Below are 20,654 nucleotides of genomic sequence, written 5' to 3'. Positions count from 1 at the left end.
AACCTAAATCTGCAAAATTCAAGTCTGCTGCCAGTAGCTGTGACACAGAACCCTAGTTCTAAATGCCCTGGGTCGCTGACTAACCAAATGTTTACTGAAATATTCTTTGAAAGATGCCTTTAAACAATTTTTTAAAAACTATATTTCTTAATAATTGTGATAGGAACAGAAAACATGTTAGTAAAGTAGTTAATCTTTTTTGTTTTTGAGATGGGAGTTTCATTCTTGCCGCCTAGACTGGAGTGCAACGGTGCAATCTCAACTCACTGCAGCCTCCACCTCTCGGGTTGAAATGATTCTCCTATCTCAGCCTCCCTAGTAGCTGGGATTGCAGGAGGGCCACCATGCCCGGCTAATTTTTGTATTTTTAGTAGAGACGGGGTTTCACCATGCTGGCCAGGCTGATCTCAAACTCCTGACCTCAAGTGATCCACCCACCTTGGCCTCTCAAACTGCTGGGATTACAGGCATGAGCCACTGAGCCTGGTCTAAAGTACTTAATTTTGGCCTTCAAAAATGAGAACAACTTACTCTTTGTGGAGAATTGTATCTCTAAAAGTATTTATAAAAATATGACCAAATTTACTACTTATCGAATTTGACTTCAAAACTTTCACTGAACTGTTCTGAAACCTCCAACATTTTGGTGGATGTAACCATGTCTGTTAATTGTTTTAAAATCCCAGTATAACTGAATGCATTTAGAGTTTTGAATGCTTTTCTACAGGAGAAAATTTAAGTAGCCTCTTATGCATGTATTTCAAACACAGTACTGAATTTCACTGAAAAGTCCTGTAATTTCATGTTTGTTTGTTTGTTTTTACAATAAAAATTTTTGCTTTACTTTTTAGGTCTGCCGAAACTTACTGATATGTGTGTGCTTAATGCAGATGTGGTCTCAAATCTGAAAGTGGTGCAACCCACTCATCCCTGAAGCCCACTACACTCCTGGTATAAATCGTCAACTTTGGGGACAAATATAACCTGAGAAAGGTTCACAGAATAGCCACAGAGCTGCCTTCAACTTAGGAAAAATATGTATGAAGAAGACTTAAATTTATATATACTAACGATCAAAAGCCTAAGGCAAGTCTCACTTTCAAGTGAGACATGAACATTTCTCAGTCTCATTCCATCTAAATCCAGTGTAACTGCTACCCTTTAGGGAAATTGTCCCATATTCTCTGGTCAGATTATCAGCTCTCTACTTTCTTTTTTTTAATTGTACTTTTAAGTCGTGGGGTACATGCGCTGATCTTGCAAGACTGTTGCATAGGTACACACATGCCACGGTGGTCTGCTGCCTCCATCCTCCTGTCACCTACAACATGCATTTCTCCCAATGTTATCCCTCCCCAACCTCCCCATCCCTCACTGTCCCTCCCCTAGCTCCCCACCCACCAACAGACCCCAGTGTGTGATGTTCCCCTCCCTGTGCCCATGTGTTCTCATTGTTCAACACCGCCTATGAGTGAGAACATACGGTGTTTGGTTTTCTGTTCTTGTGTCAGTTTGCTGAGAATGATGGTTTCCAGATTGATCCATGTCCCTGCAAAGGACACGAACTCATCCTTTTTTATGGCTGCATAGTATTCCACGGTGTATATGTGCCACATTTTCTTTATCTAGTCTATCATTGATGGGCATTTGGGTTGGTTCCAGGTCTTTGCTATTGTCAATAGTGCCACAGTGAATGTATGTGTGCATGTGTCTTTATCATAGAACGATTTATAATCCTTTGGGTATATACATAGTAATGGGATTGCTAGGTCAAACGGAATTTCTATTTCTAGGTCCTTGAGGAATTGCCACACTGTCTTCCACAATGGTTGAACTAATTTACACTCCTACCAACAGTGTAAAAGTGTTCCTATTTCTCCACATCGTCTCCAGCATCTGTTGTCTCCAGATTTTTTAATGATCACCATTCTAACTGGTGTGAGATGGAATCTCAATGTGGAACCAAAAGAGAGCCTGCATAGCCAAGACAATCCTAAGCAAAAAGAACAAAGCCAGAGGCATGAGACCCTAAAATGCTGCTTTAAATGTTTATGGTAAAAGAGGTAACTGAGTATAGAAAATAAACTTAGACTCTGAAGTCAGACTTAGTTTTAAATATGGATTTTGAATCCACAGAATTACTATCTGTGTGGGCTTGGGCAAGTCACAACCTTTGATGATTCTCAGTTTTTACCCCTATAGAGGCAGGATCATTATATCTTGCATATTTTAAAGGAGGTTAATTTTTTAAAAATCTGGTACACAGTAGGTACTCAACTGTAACTGGCATTTTTCCAAGCAACACGCAGTGTCTGACCCAACGTGGGTGCTGCCTATTGGTTTCCTTCCTGTTTATCTGCATTATCAACTTCTCTGTAATTTTTCATTTCTTCAGATAAACAAGAGTTGATGGTATGTGCATTTGTGCTTGACAGAATTTCATAGGACTCGTTTCATCAATTCATGATTTGCTTCAAAGCTTCGAATCTAACCCAGTTTTGAGATAACCGGGAAACGAAACTAAGTCGGAGGGACAAATGCAGCATTGTCAGAGAAGCAAAAGTCATTCTGAAGTTGTCTGAAGTTTTTCAACTAACATCATCTTTAATCTCCTATGCCCTTCTTCCCAGATAATAAGAGCTGTGCATGAAAAGTGCTGAGATAAACTAATGGGAAACAGGATACTACAGAAGACATTTGCAAGCGCCCATGTAATTTACTGCATGTCTGGTTTGTTTTACTTTCCATAATCTTCCTGTTGCTCTAGGAAATTTGTCTCTTCTGGCAACCTTTGGCTCTCTTTTGGCCAGGGAGTCCTGAAAAAGCATTTGAGGGCAGATGAGCAGATACCAAAGCGTTCTGAGCGAGGAGCAGGTACAGGCCTCGCTTCCTGTGTCACATCTGAGGCGTCAGCACAGTATCCTGAGTACTTGTTTGAGAGAATTATCCCGCATGTAGGCAACCAAGAGGCTGCCAGTGCATTCAGATATACGTAACTCCCAACATATTTCTGAAGGTAATTTACATGAGTGGACCACTAAAAGCCTCCTTCTCAATTAACTGCACCCCTGGGGAAAAGCTATGCAGGCCTGCATAAGTGTGGGAACAACATAAAGGTGTTCTCTGTGCCAAAAAGGGGATTGAGCTTTATGGAAAATCCCCAAAAAGGACCATCTGGTGGCATAAATTATCCATTTAAAAATGGCTGGTGTGAGTTAATGACACCAAAGTCACCATGAACATGTGCAACATCCTTCAGTTGAGTTTTAATGTCCCCTCAGGCCTTGTTGCAATTATGACTTTCTACGCTGAATATAGCCAAATGTACATTTATCCACTGTCCTCTATCACTCCCTATAAACAGATACATGAGACCGCATTTTTCTGTAATGAAATGGGGATAGAGAATGGAGAGTCAGTCCAGGAGTGTAACTGCGAGGGATTCTCTAAGAATATACATATGTACACACACACACACACACACACACACACACACACACACACACACACCCCTACCTCTTACCAAAAAGGATTCAGCCATTAAACTTTAGTTGTTTAATGACTACAAAGGATTCAAGTATTCAAATGTTAAAATTTATGATTGCCTGAATCATAATGTACAGATGGGAATAGGAATTGCTCTGAATAAAAGAGTCACTAGGTCAAAGTACTCTATAATCAACCAACCTCCATGGCCCCCAAATATACCCAGAGGAAGTAAATGTAAGGACCTCGAGCTCAGCCTCAAGATGGGGGAGCTCTGAGTACCTCAACCTAGTAAAGCAGCTTCAATATGCACAAAAACGCACAATAATCAAGCACGAATGTACTAAGCCTATATGTTTAATTCTGATTTTCACTGAAGCAGGTAAATTGGCTAGGGCTCTAATTAGCCTTTGAAAAAGGGTTCAAAGAAGTTTTACATCTTTTAATTTTTTAATAGCACATAAACTTTTCATTGGCACTACACAGAGGTCACGCTGACGATGCAGGTAGTAGCAGTGAGAGTCAGCATTTTCCTTCTGATTTAGGACTGGGACTATTTCTTAGGCCCTTTAGGCGAGCTGATGTGAACACAAATGTGGAGAAAAGGTGATGTGTGACCTTCGTAGAACCACCACCACGCCTCGGGTGCTGTATTTGGTACTGATTAGAAACAGAAGGCACGGAAGACTAACGACACCATCTCTGCACTTCCCATATCACCATATAATGATCTGCTTACGTGTTTGTTTCCACCTCTGATCGTGAATTCCTTGAGAGCAGGCGCCATAACCTTTCCAGCCATCCTTGAGTTCCCAGAACCTGGCAGAGTGCTTTATACAGAGAAAGTTCCCAATAAAGACTATGGAATGAGTGAATGAATGAGTGAGAGACTAGGCAGAAGCAAGGCAAAGAGACATTTTTGCATTTTAATAGCAGCGGCAATATAAGAGACATGGCCAGTGGGCCTGAGGTGTTTTTGTTTTGTTTTTAATTATGATACAGCAACACTAACTTGAGCAGGGAGATACGTACTTTTGTGAATGTTAATGGTTATATAGATTACTGTCATCACCACAATCAGGACGCAGAATGGTTCTATCACCTCAACATCTCCCCTGTGCTACACGTTTATAGTCACACTCTGTGAGCATTGTCTTTTGAAAAAAGTTTTAGGGAGGAAAGAAGGGAGCTAAGATTTGTAGATGAAGAGGTTGGTTCAGAGACTTCCCTGGTGCTCGTCTGCACTTGCAGGGAATTACTCTGAAGCAAAGGCTGGGGAAGGATGGCCAGAGAACAGTTTTTTTATACTTACTCTATGCTAGGTAGTAGCTATGCTAGGAAATAGCTATTAGTACTCTCAGATTATAAAAAAGGAGACACAGGTCAGAGAGGCTAGGTAACTTGCCCACAATCACACAGCCAGCAGGAGTTGAAGCCAGGATGACAATCCAACTGTCTGATTTCAAGGCATATACTCTATCCTTTATACCCATTGGACTTGCCATATTCAGGAAGCCATTGGAGAAGATTCCCTCTAACCCTGTGTTAGACATCGATAAAGGTTTCAAAAAGTTCATTTTACTCCCAAGACTCCTGAGCCAAGACTAGACGACCCCAGGAGATTAGGCCAGCAGTTATCCTTTGTTTAGTAAAGATCAGAATAAGGAGAGTTGTTCAATTTAAATAGAAAAATAATCATGATGATATCTAGTAACAGGAAAAATATTGCAAAGTGTCCTTATGATATCAAAATCTGAGTCTAAACTGTAGCGCAAGGAGCCCAATCTTCTTTCGAACATTATCAATCCTGCTGAAAAAGCTGATAGATTTTTATTAGGATTATTAAAAGATAATTTTTAAAACTAAACCGAAAGATAGTATTAAAAACAAAACCAAAAGCAAATCAAATGCTGGACTGTGGTGTAGGGGAAATATGCAAGAGTAGAAAATCATACACCATCTCACCAGTCTCACATTTCGGTTCAGTTACTACTACTGCTTTGCACAGCCATCCTTTTATGAACGTGGCAATCAGATTACAATACAAACAAGTGTCCATTGTGAAAAAGTGAACTACCTTGAGCTTGCTTTCTTCACTCTTCTGCATGGCACGGGACCCCACACGCATTTCTGGTTTCACCGTGTTAGCTTAGCCACAAGCCCGTGCCCCCACTCTGCTTACCTGGCTCCACTTCATGCCATCCGCTTGACTGACTGCCACTTCCTGGGGAGCGCCCTTGGCCTGTATAAAATGGCTCTTCACCGGGACTGTCCATTTCATCCTCCACAGACTTGAGGCGCTTTGTGGAGCTGAAATAACAAATGGGTGCATGTTTAAAAGCAATCGAAACCACCTTTCTCTTGGACACTGCACCTCTGGTTGAAAGAAAGCCAAGGGAGGAAGCAATTGGGCAACTTAGTATAGTTCTAGGGCTCTTTTTAAACCCTTGTTCAGTCTGATGAGTCACTGGATGTAGAACAAAGTCTTGGGTCTGTGTCGTTCCAAGTGTCTGTTTGATTTTTATTGTCAATCAAGTTGCTGCTGCCGCCACATCCTGTTCCTTTTTCCTTTGAGGAATGGGTAGCTGGCTCCAGCTCCTGTCTCCACCTGAAAGTGTTGGGAGTAAGCCCACATATTTCCTATATCCACAGGTGGTAGCTGGGCCCTGGCCATCAGCAATGAACCTGGGCATCAATTTAATCCCTACTAGAACCTCAGAAAGGATAAAAGTTACTGCTTGTGATCCTTCAAGAAAAGCTTGGCTTGGGCTAGGCACAGTGGCTCATACCTGTATTCCCAGCACTTTGGGAGGCTGAGGCAGGCAGATCACACTTGAGGTCAGGAGTTTGAGACCATCCTGGCCAACATGATGAAATCCTGTCTCTACTAAAAATGCAAAACTTAGCCGGGTGTGGTGGTGGGTGCCTGTAGTCCCAGCAACTTGGGAGGCTGAGGCAGGAGAATCGCTTGAACCCAGGAGGTGGAGGTTGCAGTGAGCAGAGATTATGCCACTGCACTCCAGCCTGGGTGACAGAGCAAGACTTTGTCTCAAAAAAAAAAAAAAAAGAATAGAAAAATAAATAGAAAAGCTTTGACTGCTTTTTTTTTCTTTTGCCATGTTTTCCCATTTTCTACTTGGAGTTGTTTATTCAAAAAAACATTTACTGCACAGCTAGTCCAGGTCCTGCTCTAAACACTAGAAATAAATCAGTGAACAAAACAGAGAAAAAGGAAGAAGGAAGGTGTGCATTGCCCTCTGAGAACAAGGGGCATAGAAAAACAGTGGCCCAATGACTTTTATGTGCTTTCTGTACACAGAGATTATCAAAACAAAGTTTTATTCCATCAGGGTAGAGATTTTCATTTTTTGGAGAAGTATGGTCAAGAAACTTCCAGAATATCTATCATTTCCTCCAGCTGAAGGACTGAATTTTCCCCTGATTTGAGGCTTCAGGAGTGAAAAGGTGAAATGCTGCCTGCTGTTATGCTTGCTGTAGCTGTTTTAACTGAATGACACAAAATCAGGAAGTTTGGGGGTGGTGATAAAACTGTCCAATCTACCCACATTATTAGAATGTGTAGATTTCATACCTAGTGGGAGTGCTTGTTGAGAAATCTCTTCCGCACGTGTCAGGGTACAGAATTTTTCATATGTTTCATTCACAAAATACCTACTGTGTGCATCCTACATGCCAGGTCCTGTGCAAAGTGCTGGGATATAGAGATGAGTCAGACATGGAGAAAGAGAGGAAACAAAACTGTGCAAAAGAGAAATACAGATGTTATGATGGAACCACACACAGCGTACAGTGGGTCACATGATGGAGACAGTGATGAGCCAGGGGTTTGGGAAAGGCTTCCTGGAGGAAATGGCTCATGAGCTATCTTCAAGAGTGTCAAGGAGACAGGGAAGAATGAAGGAAAGGGCAGAGGCAAGGCTGCTATTCAGCTGATGTACCACTCAGGCAGCCATTTGGTTTTAAAAATATTATCAGTGTCACTGTCTCAAACTCCATACATTTCTGCCAACCTGGCCTCCCCTTCTATGTCCCAGGATACCCTCACGGTCTGAAATCTAAAGGGTTAATGTCTGGCACATCAGGAGCATTCCAGGACCTAGTCAAAGAAATCCCTGCAAGCAGGGCGGCGGCTGTTCTAATTGGTATGCTCGTGTCACACAGGTTACCAGATATTTTGAACATAACCCCCAGCAGGGAGGAGGAGCACATCAGGAAGAAGCCACATTGTGAGTGAAGTGTGATATGTTCCGAGACCTGCCAGCTGTTTAGGATGGCTGAAGTGGGGAAGAAGGGCACAGCGAGTGAGGAGCATGGAGGTTCTAGAAGTTACTGCATGTCTAGACTTTCTCCTATAAGCAATGGAGACTCCCTGAAATAGTCTAAACAGGGAATGACAGGTGAGCTATATTTTAGAAAAGTTACTTTGGTAATTGTGCAGATGATAGATTTACAGAGGCAAAGGGGAAAATAAGAAAATGGAGCCTAGGGCAGGGAGACAGTTAAGCTATTGCAGCAATCTGAATGAAAAAATGTGGAGGGCCAATTTATGGCAAGAAATTCTCATTATTAATGTTGGCATTCCAGTATTCTTAGCCATTAAGTTCTATTCTCATTAAAGCCAGACCACAGGAAAGCAACATAACTGTGCCATGCTAGCTTAGTACTCAAAGGAAATGCCTTTAATAGCTTATTTAATGTTCTTTGCTCGGCTTTCCTTGAAGTTCAATGAAAAATAGCCACTGAAGAACTTTTCTATATTTTATGCAAAACTACATCTAATGGGAGTCCTTTATAAGAGGATATGCACAGAGAATTCTTTACAAAACATAACCAGAAAAATATGGTCTCTTTGAACAAATTTCTCTTGGTCCCTTTTATTAGAAATGCAAACTATATAACCCTTTTTGCCTTGGCAACCAGGAAGCTCAGGCTAAACTTAAGGCATACCTCTTGGTTCAGGCTCTTGCTATAATGATTTTTTCTAAATGGTTTCTGGCCTCTTTCTACATTTAATATTATCTGTTGTGTTTTAAAATTGAAAGCCACTTGAAATCATCTTGGAAATGCAAAGAATGCATATCAGAAAAAAAAAAATATTTCCCTGAAGTACTCTGGCAAATAAAATGAGAAGCCTATATGTTCTGATGGGGCTGTAAGATCTGCAGGGAAAATGACTAGATAGTTTTTAATCTCTAGTGCCTACCACGGTGTCTGGCTAATAGAAGATACTAAAAAATTGTGGAATTGGGCTACTGAGTTAGAAACAGCCATACGAATACATGTGACAAGGATTCATCCAAATATCTAATTCAATTCCATCTAGCCTCAAAGGCCAACTCCATTGTCCATCATTCTCCCATCATTGATACTTTTCTGAGTTTTTAAAGTTTTTTATTTCCTTGGAATCCTCTAACAAAATGCAATACTCCAAGCCAGTATTAAATTCTAGAGTTGAAAGATTGTATAGTTATCAGCTGATGCCTTAGTTTGAAAGCAAGGACTTTCAGAAGTTGACAAAATAGGGCCGGGCATGGTGGCTCACACCTGTAATTCCAACACTTTGGGAGGCCAAGGCAGGAGGATCACTTGAGGCCAGGAGTTCAGAGACCACCCTGGGCAACATGGTGAGACCTTGCCTTTACAAAAAGAAATATTTTTTAAATCAGTCATGTGTGGTGGAAGACGCCTACAGTCCTAGCTACTCCAAAGGCTGAGGCAGGAGAATCACTTGAGCTCAGGACTTCGAGGTTGCCACGAGTTGCTATCACTGCACTCAGCCTGGGTAATAGAACGAGACTCTGTCTCTATTGGAGAAAAAAAAAAGATAAATATTTGGAGGGTGGAGGGACAGCATGGAAAAAAGGAAAAGATCAGGAACTATGCAAGTTAGGAAGCACAGGTGGAGGCTTCCAAGACAAAGTTTACTGACTTCACAAACTTTTGACAGCTGGCTTAACTTGATAAAGTTTTTTGGAATAAAAAACGCATTTTCTCCCAACTTTTATTTTTTTTGAGACAGAGTCCGGCTCTGTCACCCAGGGTAGAGTGCAGTGGCACGATCTTGGCTCACTGCAACCTCTGCCTCCTGAGTTCAAGCAATTCTCCTGCCTCAGCCTCGTGAGTAGCTGGGATTACAGGTGTGTGCCTCCATGCCTGACTGATTTTTGTATTTTTAGTAGAGACGGGGTTTCATCATGTTAGTCAGGCTGGTTTCAAACTCCTGACCTCAGGTTATCTGCCTGATTGCAGCTCACTGCAACCTCTGCCTCCCGGGTTCAAGCGATTCTCCTGCCTCAGCCTCCCAAGTAGCTGGGACTACAGGCGTATGCCACCATGCCTGGCTCATTTTTTCTATTTTTAGTAGAGACAGGCTTTCACTGTGTTAGCCAAGATGGTCTCAATCTCCTGACCTCGTAATCTGCCTGCCTTGGCGTGAGCCACCGCGCCAGGCCTACATTTCACTTTCTATGATTGTGACGATGTTTACCCCAAAGGGGTACAGAACTTACAGTCAGCACCACTGCATCGCATCTATCTACCTACCTGTCTAGCTATTGAAATGAATCAGTCATTGATTTTGGTTTCTTGCTGTTGACTTTCTAACACACTCATTCTATTTTCCCAGAGACACTTGACGGAAGGAGGAAAGTATCTGTAAGACCTACACAGAAAGTGAGGATAAATATTCTCCTAAGGAGTGACACACTCTCTCTTCTTGTGTGTGGAATTTTTTTCTTGTATTTCTAGCAATTCAATCTAAAAAATAAGGTAAAAGTATTACCATAATTCCAAATATCTTCCTATTCCGAGTAAGGCCTAGATGTCTTACTTAGCATTCGTTAAGATCACAAAATGCCTTAACTTTGCTGAATGTTCATAGGACCCTGAACTGAAAATTCCCACTTACTTTCCAGTCTCATTTGACCTTATACCCATGGTGCCAAGGACGGTATCCTTGTTTCTTACTAAAAACGTTCGCTGCTGAATGGGAAATGGTTAGATGCTGTAATTCAAGGGACTTACAGTCCAGAGCGGGAGGCAGCACACGTGCAGGCCTCAAAGATGGTGAGAACGACTCAAGACGGCAAACACTAACTGTGAGGGAAGAGCAGAGGTGCTAGAAACTCCTTTTTAGGATCTCATCTTCTATCATACCTTATTAGAAGAGTCAGTCCTACTCTCAAGAGGATTTTGTGCGCAAAGAGCATATTTGTAAAGTTCCAACAGAGCTGAGCGTGAATGGAGACTTCGCAATTCACTAGGACTGTGACTTTGGGCAAGTTACTTAACTGCTTTGAGCTTTGTGTTGCTCCACTGTTAAAGTGGCAACACTGTGTATGTTGTAAAATTACTGTGAAGAATAAATCAGAACAGGTATACAACTCACCTAATACGGTGCCTGCCACCGAGAAAGTGATCCATTCATATTGGCACAGCAGGAAGACAATTGATTGACTGGTGAACATTTCTATATGTAAATCTGAGATATTCTTCTGGGCACACTTTCTAACCTGTACATTGTTAATTCTGCTGAATCTATGTATTTAAAGAATTTTTAAAAATCATCCTAGGAAGAGCCTAATGAGAGTAAAACAAACATATTACTGGGTTATTAACTAGTGATGCAGTTTCTAATTAGCTCCTTATCAGGGTTAGTTATTTGCAGAATATGAGAATGATACTAGCCTTTTAAATGATATAATGAGCTTTCCTCTCAGAGAGTCACAAAAGATAACAAAACATAGCTGGAAAACTGTGTGAAAACATAAAAAGGGGGGAACACTGTTTGGGCGGTACATGGTACATGTGCAGCACACACATGAAAAACAAACAGCTCATAAACTTTTAAATTAATCACTGCCCCCAAGTATTTGCAAACCTTTTTCATATTGACTGAGTGCAGTTACACACAATGTCTCTTCCATCAGCAAACATTCAAAATCCTCAAAATGTATTAACACCCGAATGTATTCACAATCTCTTTCTTCTATTATAAATATACTTTGCATGTTTGACGTTTTTGTCCCCCTGAGAAGCTGATACTACAGGGAATTAAGGGGAACATTTAAACGACATGAAAGATGATGGTAGGATGTGGAAGTTATATTTAGGGAATATCTGTTTCTTTAACTGTCTTCAAGGTATTAGTAATGACTAAGTTGATTTTTTTTAAAGTAGTGATGTTTAAAATACATAAAGGCAAGGTAAGAACAAGTGTCCACCAAGGAAAATGTCTTTAATTTGGGCATTGTTTTAAATCATAAGACTCAGGTACTTGCTTTAGGAGGAATATACTTTTGTCAGACATTTTTCTGCAAAGTATACAAACATCAAAGATCGTTCTGCACCATTCTATTCTCTGTTGTCACAGTCCAGTGCTAAAGCCAATTTGTAAAAGAATACTGTGGGTTTAATGCCTAATCCCTTTCCCTCTGGTACAGGTTATCTAGAGACAACATGATCTTACAAAAATGCTTCATTTTGATTTTGGCTTTGTGATATTAAGGGAAGCACGAACCCCAGAATCATTATCAGGTTACACTCCTCTGGCTTTACTTTTTTGAAGGTTTCTCAATACAATGGGGTCTGTGGTCTGGCCCCGCCCTCACTTGGGTTATATGAGTGACTGCTTCCACGTGTATAACCTCACACCAGGATATCAAACAGATTTCATCTTTTAGGGCAACTCTAGTAAACTGGATATTGAGACCTTTGGGGGCTCAGTGGGAAAAGAGCTGGCACTGAGCTGTAATGTCTGCTGTGGGCATGACACAGGGACTGTCACCAGTGTCCACTTCCTGCCAAATAAGCCAAAACATATGCCCTTTGCTACAGTCAAACCTTGTCCTTCATTTCCTGAGAACATGTTATGTTCATCATCCATCCTTCCTCCATGCCTTTGCTCATATTTTCACCCCACCCAGAATTCCATTCCTTTTCCTTTCCATCTCGCCAACCCTAACCAAAATTTAGAGGTAGAACCCAGGTACTCTTTTTGGATAAAGCTCTCTTTATTTTTAGCCTGTGTCACACAATTTAGTTCAGTTTTTTACTGTCTCTGTCTCTGTGTATATATGTGTGTGTGTGTGTGTGTGTGTGTGTGTGTGTGTGTATGTATGTGTATGTGTGCATGTGTGTGTGTATGTGTGTGCATATGTGTGTGTGTGTTTATCCTTGCTACATGCATATTTGCTTTATCTCCCCAGTGAGACTGACAGTCTGCTGGGGCTGAACCCACTACCTTGCTATTACTAAAGGCACACTGCTCAATGCATAGTAGGCCCAGAGTTAAAATCAAGGTGCGCAACCATGCAGCGTAACTTCTTCAAGAGCTGCCAATCAAATTACCTCGTAGAGGATGTGCTGGGTAAAGACCTCCTCATTGCTCCTGGACTCATGCTGTAGTATGAAGAACTTTCCAAATCTGAGAGAGAAAAATTTGGGCCAGTTCCTGCAGCTATTGGTGCTAGAATTAAGAAAACAAACAAAAATCAGTTAAGTTCTGTGAATAAAAAAGCAATGAGAGAATATTTCAGTGTTGCATTTAGCACATTTTTGTCCATTTATATGGTAAGCTTATCCAAAACAATCAGTAATAAACTGATTCCAAAGGAATATTGACAATAAAAATAGTCTACACAGGAAAGGAATATTTTTTTCTAATATATCTTTCATCTTTTCTCTTTATGTGATAGTAAATTGTCACCGAGGTTGCAACATTCTTGGATGCTTTTAACAAAAATATTTCCCCACATTTTGTTCTTAAACTTTTCTTGAATGACCAGCCAAAACATTCCTTAGGCTTGTCTAACTTTATCGGATCCTGATAGCTTCTACTCATCCGTATTATGGAATTCTGTTTTGAACTTTGGTGAGAACAAAGTCATCTTTCTAAGCTGCCCATTCCCAGTTTCTTATAATATGAAATGTGTAGTTTCTTCTTACTCTGAACCACCTTTGCATCTTGCATATATCTTAACTGAATATCTGTCCAAGCTTGTAATTTAAGGCAGGTCCATAGTTTTTATGAATGAAGTTTTACTGGAGCACAGCCATAGCCTTTCATTTCCATACTGTCTATGACTGCTGCCACATTACACCAGCCGAGACGAGTAGCTGCCACAGAGACCATATGGCCCACAAAGCCTAACATATTTGTCAGCTGGTCCTTTATAAAAGAATTTTCTGACCTTTGATTTAATTTTGATTACTTGTGACTTTCGGAAATGACCCTCGTATGAGACTGATTCCTTGGATTTTCTGTCTTTGAGCCTTTAGATCCCTTGTTGACAATAGCTTAATAAATATCTTTCAATGGACAAATAACATGTACCAATTTTACAAAACAACTTTGCAAAATTAGTGGTATAAATTATTAGTGCAAATCATCTTTTTGAAAGATTATGTAAAAGCAGGAACAACAGATACTGTATTGAGGCACTGGTTTGAGAGTTAAGCCCACAGAATTTGACACAGGAATAAATCAATTACAGGTTAGTATCCATCAGAAGAAATAATAATAAGGAGCATCATGAACCAGGGACTTTTATTCATCCAATGAATGCTTACTGAGAGCCTGCTACTGCCAAGAACTATGCTGAGCAAGGAAGGCACTTAGATGAAAGACATGGTCCCTACCCTTAAACAGAAAGGAAAGCCTGACAGATTAATTTTTTTAAAAGTCTGAGAAGTCATTTGGTAGAGCTACAGGTGCTAACCTTACAATGAGGCTATGTCCCGATAAACTCATCATAAGTTAAAAATATCAGGAGCTGAAAATGCATTCAATACACTTACCCCACCAAACATCTTAGCTTAGCCGACCTTTTTTTTTTTTTTTTTTTTTTTCTGAGATGGAGTCTCGCTCTGTTGCCCAGGCTGGAGTGCAGTGGTGCGACCCTGGCTCACTGCAACTTCTGCCTCCCGGGTTCAAGCAATGCTCCTGCCTCAGCTTCCTAAGTAGCTGGGATTACAGGCACGTGCCACCACACTCAGCTAATTTTTGTATTTTTAGTAGAGACGAGGTTTCACCATGTTGGCCAGGGGATAAGAAATTCAAGGGAATGGCCTCAGAAAATGTGAAGCCTGTAAACAATGTTAAAAGGACAAGGAGGAATTATGCAGCTGAAAGGGAAGGAGGACTTCTAGGTAGAGGAAACAGCATCAAGGGAAGAGAGCATAAAATGTTTACTGGATTTCTGATAGCCTAGTATGATGATACAGTATAGAATACACGGGGGAGAGGGAGGATGGTTAAGGTCAGGTTATGAAGGATCTGGCAGGTTTTCCTTTCTTTTTTTTAGAGACAAGATCTCACTTTGTCACACAGGTTAAGTGCAGATGCAGAGGTATAATCATAGCTTACCGTAGCCTCCAGCTCCTGGGCCTAAGCAATCTTCCTGCCTCAGCCTCTGGAATAGCTGGGACCACAGGTGTGGTATGCCACACTTGGCTAATTTCTTCAAAATTTCTTTTGTAGAGATGGGGTCTTGCTGCCCAGGCTGGTATTGAACTTCTAAGTACCATGCTGCCCAGGCTGGTATTGAACTTCTAAGTACCATGCTGCCCAGGCTGGTACTGAACTTCTAAGTACCATGCTGCCCAGGCTGGTACTGAACTTCTAAACTTCTAGTCTAAAGCAATCTTCCTGCTTTTGCCTCCCAAAGCACTGGGATTATAAGCATGAGCCAACATGTGCCTGGTGGGACCTCGCAGGTTTCTTGAAGGAACATAAATCTGAATTCAGAAGATTCCCAAGTTCATAAGCTATTAAAGCATTTACCTCACCCCACTATAACTAGGGATTATATTGCCAGCATCTAATATAGTCCCTGACACCAGGAGGCAGTCACTATTAACACTGGTCAATAGAATGGGTTGCTGCATTGAGTTATATTCAATAGCAAAGTATGGGAATGCTATCATCAAATTTGCATTTATCATCTAGAAAGATCAGCCTGTCATGACAGTAGGCATGGAGGGAAAGAGTGAGGGGTGATTGAAGAATATAATCAGCAAACCAGAGAGGCCACTAGGACATTTATGCAAGGTACAGTGAGGATGGGGTCTAAGCTCAAAGGATGGAAAAAAGGAGCCTGATGCAGTTATTCAGGAGTCAAAATCAAGCTGTACTGACTGGCTGGGTACATGTGTGGTGGCTCACGCCTGTAATCCCAGCACTTTGGGAGGCTGAGGTGGGAGGATCGCTTGAGATCAAGAGGTCAAGACTAGCATGAGCAACATAGTGAGACTGTGCCTCTACAAAAAAAAAATTTTTTTTTAATTACCTAGGTGTAGTGACACATGCCTTTAGTTCCAGCTACTTGGGAGGCTGAGGCGGGAGGATCACTCAAGCCCAGGAGTTTGAAGCTGCAGTGAATTATGATCATGCCACTACAACTCAGGCCTGGGCAATGGAATGAGACCCCATCTCGAATAAAAATCTTAGGAAATGAATAAGTAAAAAGAAGACATGCTGACTTCTTGACTATTGTAATAACGGGAATGGGGGAGTATGGGATAATTCCCAGCATTAGCGTTGGGTAAACCAGGTATATTGAGGTTGAGGTGCCGTAAGGGAACTGTGGGATCAAGAGACGGTATGAGGGAATATAACAATTTCTAAGAATAAATACCTATTTGATTAATAGCAATGAATAAACCTTAATCACAACTGTCAGTATATAAAAACAGTCACTGCTAAAGAATGGAAGACTGAAATTCACATCTACTTTCTGAAATTCAAACACATCTCTCAATGACAGGCTTTAAGGGAGGAAGGAATTTTTTAAAATTTTTCATTTAAAAAAATGCCAAGGCTTGACAATAAATGTAAACAGGGTTCTAATTAATAATTCTGATAGTCATTCCCTAATTTGGTTTTTATATTAAATTTATTTGCATAATTTCCCCTTTTACTTCATGATATTTTATGTATGAAATAGGCCATGGAGGAGGGGTGGGGGAGATTACTCCAATATGAGCCTAGATCACTCATCCTCACTCTCAGCAGGCTGACATGTAGTTGGTACTTAATGCTTTGTGCCTTCCTAGAGATTAGAGATTCACACCTCTCATTAACTAAAGAAGAGTTATAAGGCTGATCAGTGTCATAGGTCTAGATTTAGATGTTTTTCACAAATGTCAGAAGGAAATTGAGGCTTCAACTGGGTGGAGAAGCTGCTTCATCCCTGAGCATGATGGACACTGTCTGGCCCTCACTTCCTCACTCTTGGAAGGAAAGGAACACAGCGCACAGTGTGAATGTGAGGGATTTGATCAGACGGAGAGAAGAGGCCTCCTAGCTTTATATTTTATATAATACTGCGCTTATATAATACTTTATCTGCGCTTATATAATACTTTATCTATCCTAGAAAAATGTCTTTTGCCTTATCTTTTTTAAATGTCAAGAGAGCCAGAATAGAGGAAGAAAAAAAAAAAGCCTGTGTAAACATGGTGTGCCCACCTCCCAGACATTAAAAAATAATTAAGCCCATATAAATGGGCTTCACTTGCTCATATATATACTTCCTGTGAACCACTTAAGTGCACTGTAATTGTAATGTAGCAAATGGCACCAGGTGGCCTGGCACTTCCCGAAAGTGTCTTATCAGACTTCTGATGAGTAACTTGAGAGCTTGGCAACTGGTTATGTGTGTCTTGAATTTTAAAACATCACTAAGTTTCTGAAATGAGAATGGGTTTCACAACCTGAGTTAAATAAGCCTAGTAATTCACAGATCCAAACTCTGCCTTCCTCAAGAGTCTTATAAAGGAACATCTCCCTGCAACTTCCTGTAGGTATGAATCACATGGACAGTTAGCTTACTGGGTTGGATTCTGACTCAGTGACACTGTCACAGCCAAAGAGAAAGCCTCACACTTGAGGGGCGCAGTCCCTGTCAAAGTATCCCTGCAGTGGGTTGGGGATTCTCAGGACCTCTAATTTGCAGAAGAGAAAGAACCTTTTGTCAGGTCATGAAGAACTCAAGAGGTGGGGTTTAGGCAGGCCTTTTGGAGCACCCATGATGGCACGTTTTGATAAGCACTTTATTTACTGTACCTAATTTCATCCTCAAAGCAAACTTCTCAGGAAAGTGCATTTTCTAGATGAGGAGAATGAAGACTTGGAGTGAGATTACGTAACCTGCCCTTGATTACAGAAAGACAGAGTCAGGGTTAAAATGCAAGGATGTCTGACTTCAAAACCTGGGCTTTTCTTACTGTGCCACACTGACTCTCGTATGTAGTATTTGCCTTAAAGTTGAAATAATAAAAAGATATACAGTGTCTCTGTCCCCAAAACGTTTACAACTTAAGTGGAATACTAAAATAATACCCGAGTATCTAATACAATGCCGAACATGCTAAATTTCATAGGAAAAATGCAAAGAATGTGCTAGGAAAGTTCAAAGGAGTCATAGATCCCATTGGCTTGTGAGATCAGAAAAAGGTTTGATTCCAGGAAAGGTGGGAACTTAAGCTGAGCCTTTGAGGATGGTTCACATTTAAAGAAGCACAGGAGAAAGGAGAGGCTTTCTTGGCAAAGGACAAAGTATGTGCGTAAGTTTGGAGCTAAGAAGTAAAGCGAGTGGTCTGTGGGATCCGGGACAGTTTCTGAGTGGTAAGATCACTGTGGACCTGGGAACATTCATAAGGCAACTGATATGGCTGGGCTCTGTATCCCCACCCAAATCCCACCTTGAATTGTAATTTCCACGTATCAAGGGTGGGACCAGGTGGAAGTAATTGAATCATGGGGGCAGTTTCCCCCATGCTGTTCTCGTTATAGTAAATGAGTTCCCCCAAGAGCTGATGGTTTTATCAGGGGCTTCCCCCTTCGCTCAGCACCCATTCCCTCTCCTGTTGCCCTGCGAAGAGGTGCCTTCTGCCATGATTGTTAAGTTTCCTGAGGCCTTCCCAGCCATGCAGAACTGTGAGTCAATTAAGTCTCTTTTCCTTTCTTTTTTTTTTTTTTTTTGAGACAGTTTCTCTCTTGTTGCCCAGCCTGGAGTGCAATGGAGAGATCTCAGCTCACCGTAACCTCCACCTCCCAGGTTCAAATGATTTTCCTGCCTCAGCCTCCTGAGTAGCTGAGATTACAGGTGCATGCCATCACGTCTGACTAATTTTTGTAGTTTTAGTAGAGACAGGGTTTCTCCATGTCAGCCAGGCTGGTCTTGAACTCCTAACCTCAGGTGATCCGCCCGCCTCGGCGTTCCAAAGTGCTGGGATCACAGGTGTGAGCCCCCATCCCCTGCCTAAACCTCTTTTCTCTACAAATTACCCAGTCTCAAGCATTTCTTCATGGCAACATGAGAAGGGACTAACACAGCATCCATATTCTGAATGCATGGAAGGGGGCTAAATTCTGGGGAAATCAGAAGATTGATGCAAGTGTCCCAGCAGAAGGGAATGGAGGCCAAAACTCTGCTGTGGGGAAAGAAAATAGAATTTTTACAATGGATATTTGACACCTCCTCCAGGATAGCAAGCAGGTCTAGGAGATCTGTTCCCAGTTGTGCACATGGAAGGACATAAATAAATGTTCATATTCTTCTACCAAATATAAAACATCAATAAGTTTATGTAATACTGTATACTTCTTAATAATGGCATTAAGTCCTTCTTTTGAAAATTAAGAAACTAACAAAAGCTGTAGAGGGTTAAATCGTTTGTCCAATGTCACATAAATTCTGGCCTGCCCAGGTTATCACATTGGGTTTCTGAGGTTAAAGACTAACTGCCTTCTGGTGTGCTACGGAAATGATGCAGCCACTGCCAATCAAATGTGGGGATGTTAGGGTAGGACCGGACCAACCACAGCACGGCCTTTTTGTTCCATTTATTGTAAAATCCAGTTTTGCTCCACTTCTAATTGACTCTAGCTTTATCATTCTTTGTCTCATATGTAAAATTTTCTCCCTATCTAGACTGAGATGCATTTTGAAGGTTATAAAGAGATATCATGGGGCATAAAAAGTGCTAGGCTAGGACAGGGAGAAATTGTCTAGATTCCCAATCCTGCCAATAACCACCTGTTCACTTGGTTAAGTCACTGAAACTCTTTGGGCCTCATAATTCTAATAATAATTATGGCATAAATGAACCACCACCACCACTAACCACTGCTGCCACTATCACCATCACAATTTATTAGGCATCATTTATGAACCAGAAGTTAGGCTAAGGGTTTTAAGCACATCATTCCATTTAACTCCTCACTAGAAGTTCCCAACCTTTTTGGCACCAGGGACCAGTTTCAAAGAAAACAATTTTGCCATGGATCAGAGCAGAGAGGTGATTTCAGAGTGAAACTGTTCCCCCTCAGATCATCAGGCATTAGATTCTCATAAGGAGCCTGCAACCTAGATCCTTTGCGTGTGCATTTCACAATAGGGTTTGCGCTCCTACAAGAATCTAAAGCTACCACTGATCTGACAGGAGGCAGAACTCAGGTGGTGATGCTCCCTCACCTGCTGCTCACCTCCTGCTGTGAGGCCCAGTTCCTAACAGGCCACTGATCAGTATTAGTCTGCAGCCCAAGGGCTGGGGAACCCTGATCCTTACAATACCATCAGGGAGGAACTGAGGCACAAAGAGGTCAAATAACTCCCAGGTCATGAAGACAGAGGTAATACGCTTGACCTTTAATCCTACAGATCTTAAAGCTACCTTTGACCAGTTTTGAGTACACAGTTGATAATCAATAAATATGCTTTGAATTAAGGAGAGTGAATAATCACCCTCCCTATTTGCCCCCTCTAAACTTTAAACAATACCAAATGAAACTCAGAACTCTATAAATACATATACGTTGTGGGGAAGGGCTCCTCAACTTTCCTAAGTAGTATTGTAATTAATGAATCTGAGGTATTTTGTTCTATCGAGAAGTTTTTCTCAAAAGATTAACTTTTGGAAATTGTCTCTTCAGATATTATTTCTGAGTCACTCATCTTCTACCCCTGCCTCTTTCCTGTCGTAAGTTGAATGTAGTCTTTGTGTCATTTCTTAATAAATGGTTTGCTATTAAGGAATCATTATAGTAATGTAGGCTACTGGAAGAAAGGGGTTATTTTAGTAGCCAACCCTCTTAATGACCTGCTCTTCTGTACACATTAGTAGTTGGATAAGGTTGTGGTTAT

General features: G+C 41.2%; 1 protein-coding gene across 5 annotated transcripts in view; it reads right to left on the bottom strand.

The window, feature by feature from the left end:
• NFIA (nuclear factor I A) overlaps positions 1–20,654 on the bottom strand; it is a 389,302-nt gene that overhangs the window by 101,116 nt on the left and 267,532 nt on the right. For all 5 annotated transcript variants that reach the window (XM_012442494.2, XM_012442496.3, XM_012442491.3 and 2 more), the window contains exons 5-6: positions 12,856–12,973; positions 5,669–5,796 (exon numbers count right to left, since the gene is read on the bottom strand). In XM_012442494.2, coding sequence (XP_012297917.1) covers positions 5,669–5,796; positions 12,856–12,973 — 246 coding nt within the window. The remainder of the gene's footprint in view (positions 1–5,668; positions 5,797–12,855; positions 12,974–20,654) is intronic.

The sequence above is a fragment of the Aotus nancymaae genome, unplaced genomic scaffold, assembly GCF_030222135.1.
Source record: "Aotus nancymaae isolate 86718 unplaced genomic scaffold, 86718_ANA_hifiasm-v0.15.2.pri h1tg000007l, whole genome shotgun sequence".
Taxonomy (NCBI): domain Eukaryota; kingdom Metazoa; phylum Chordata; class Mammalia; order Primates; family Aotidae; genus Aotus; species Aotus nancymaae.
The sequence above is the reverse complement of the archived record's forward strand: the minus strand, read 5'-3'. Positions and strand labels throughout refer to the sequence as shown.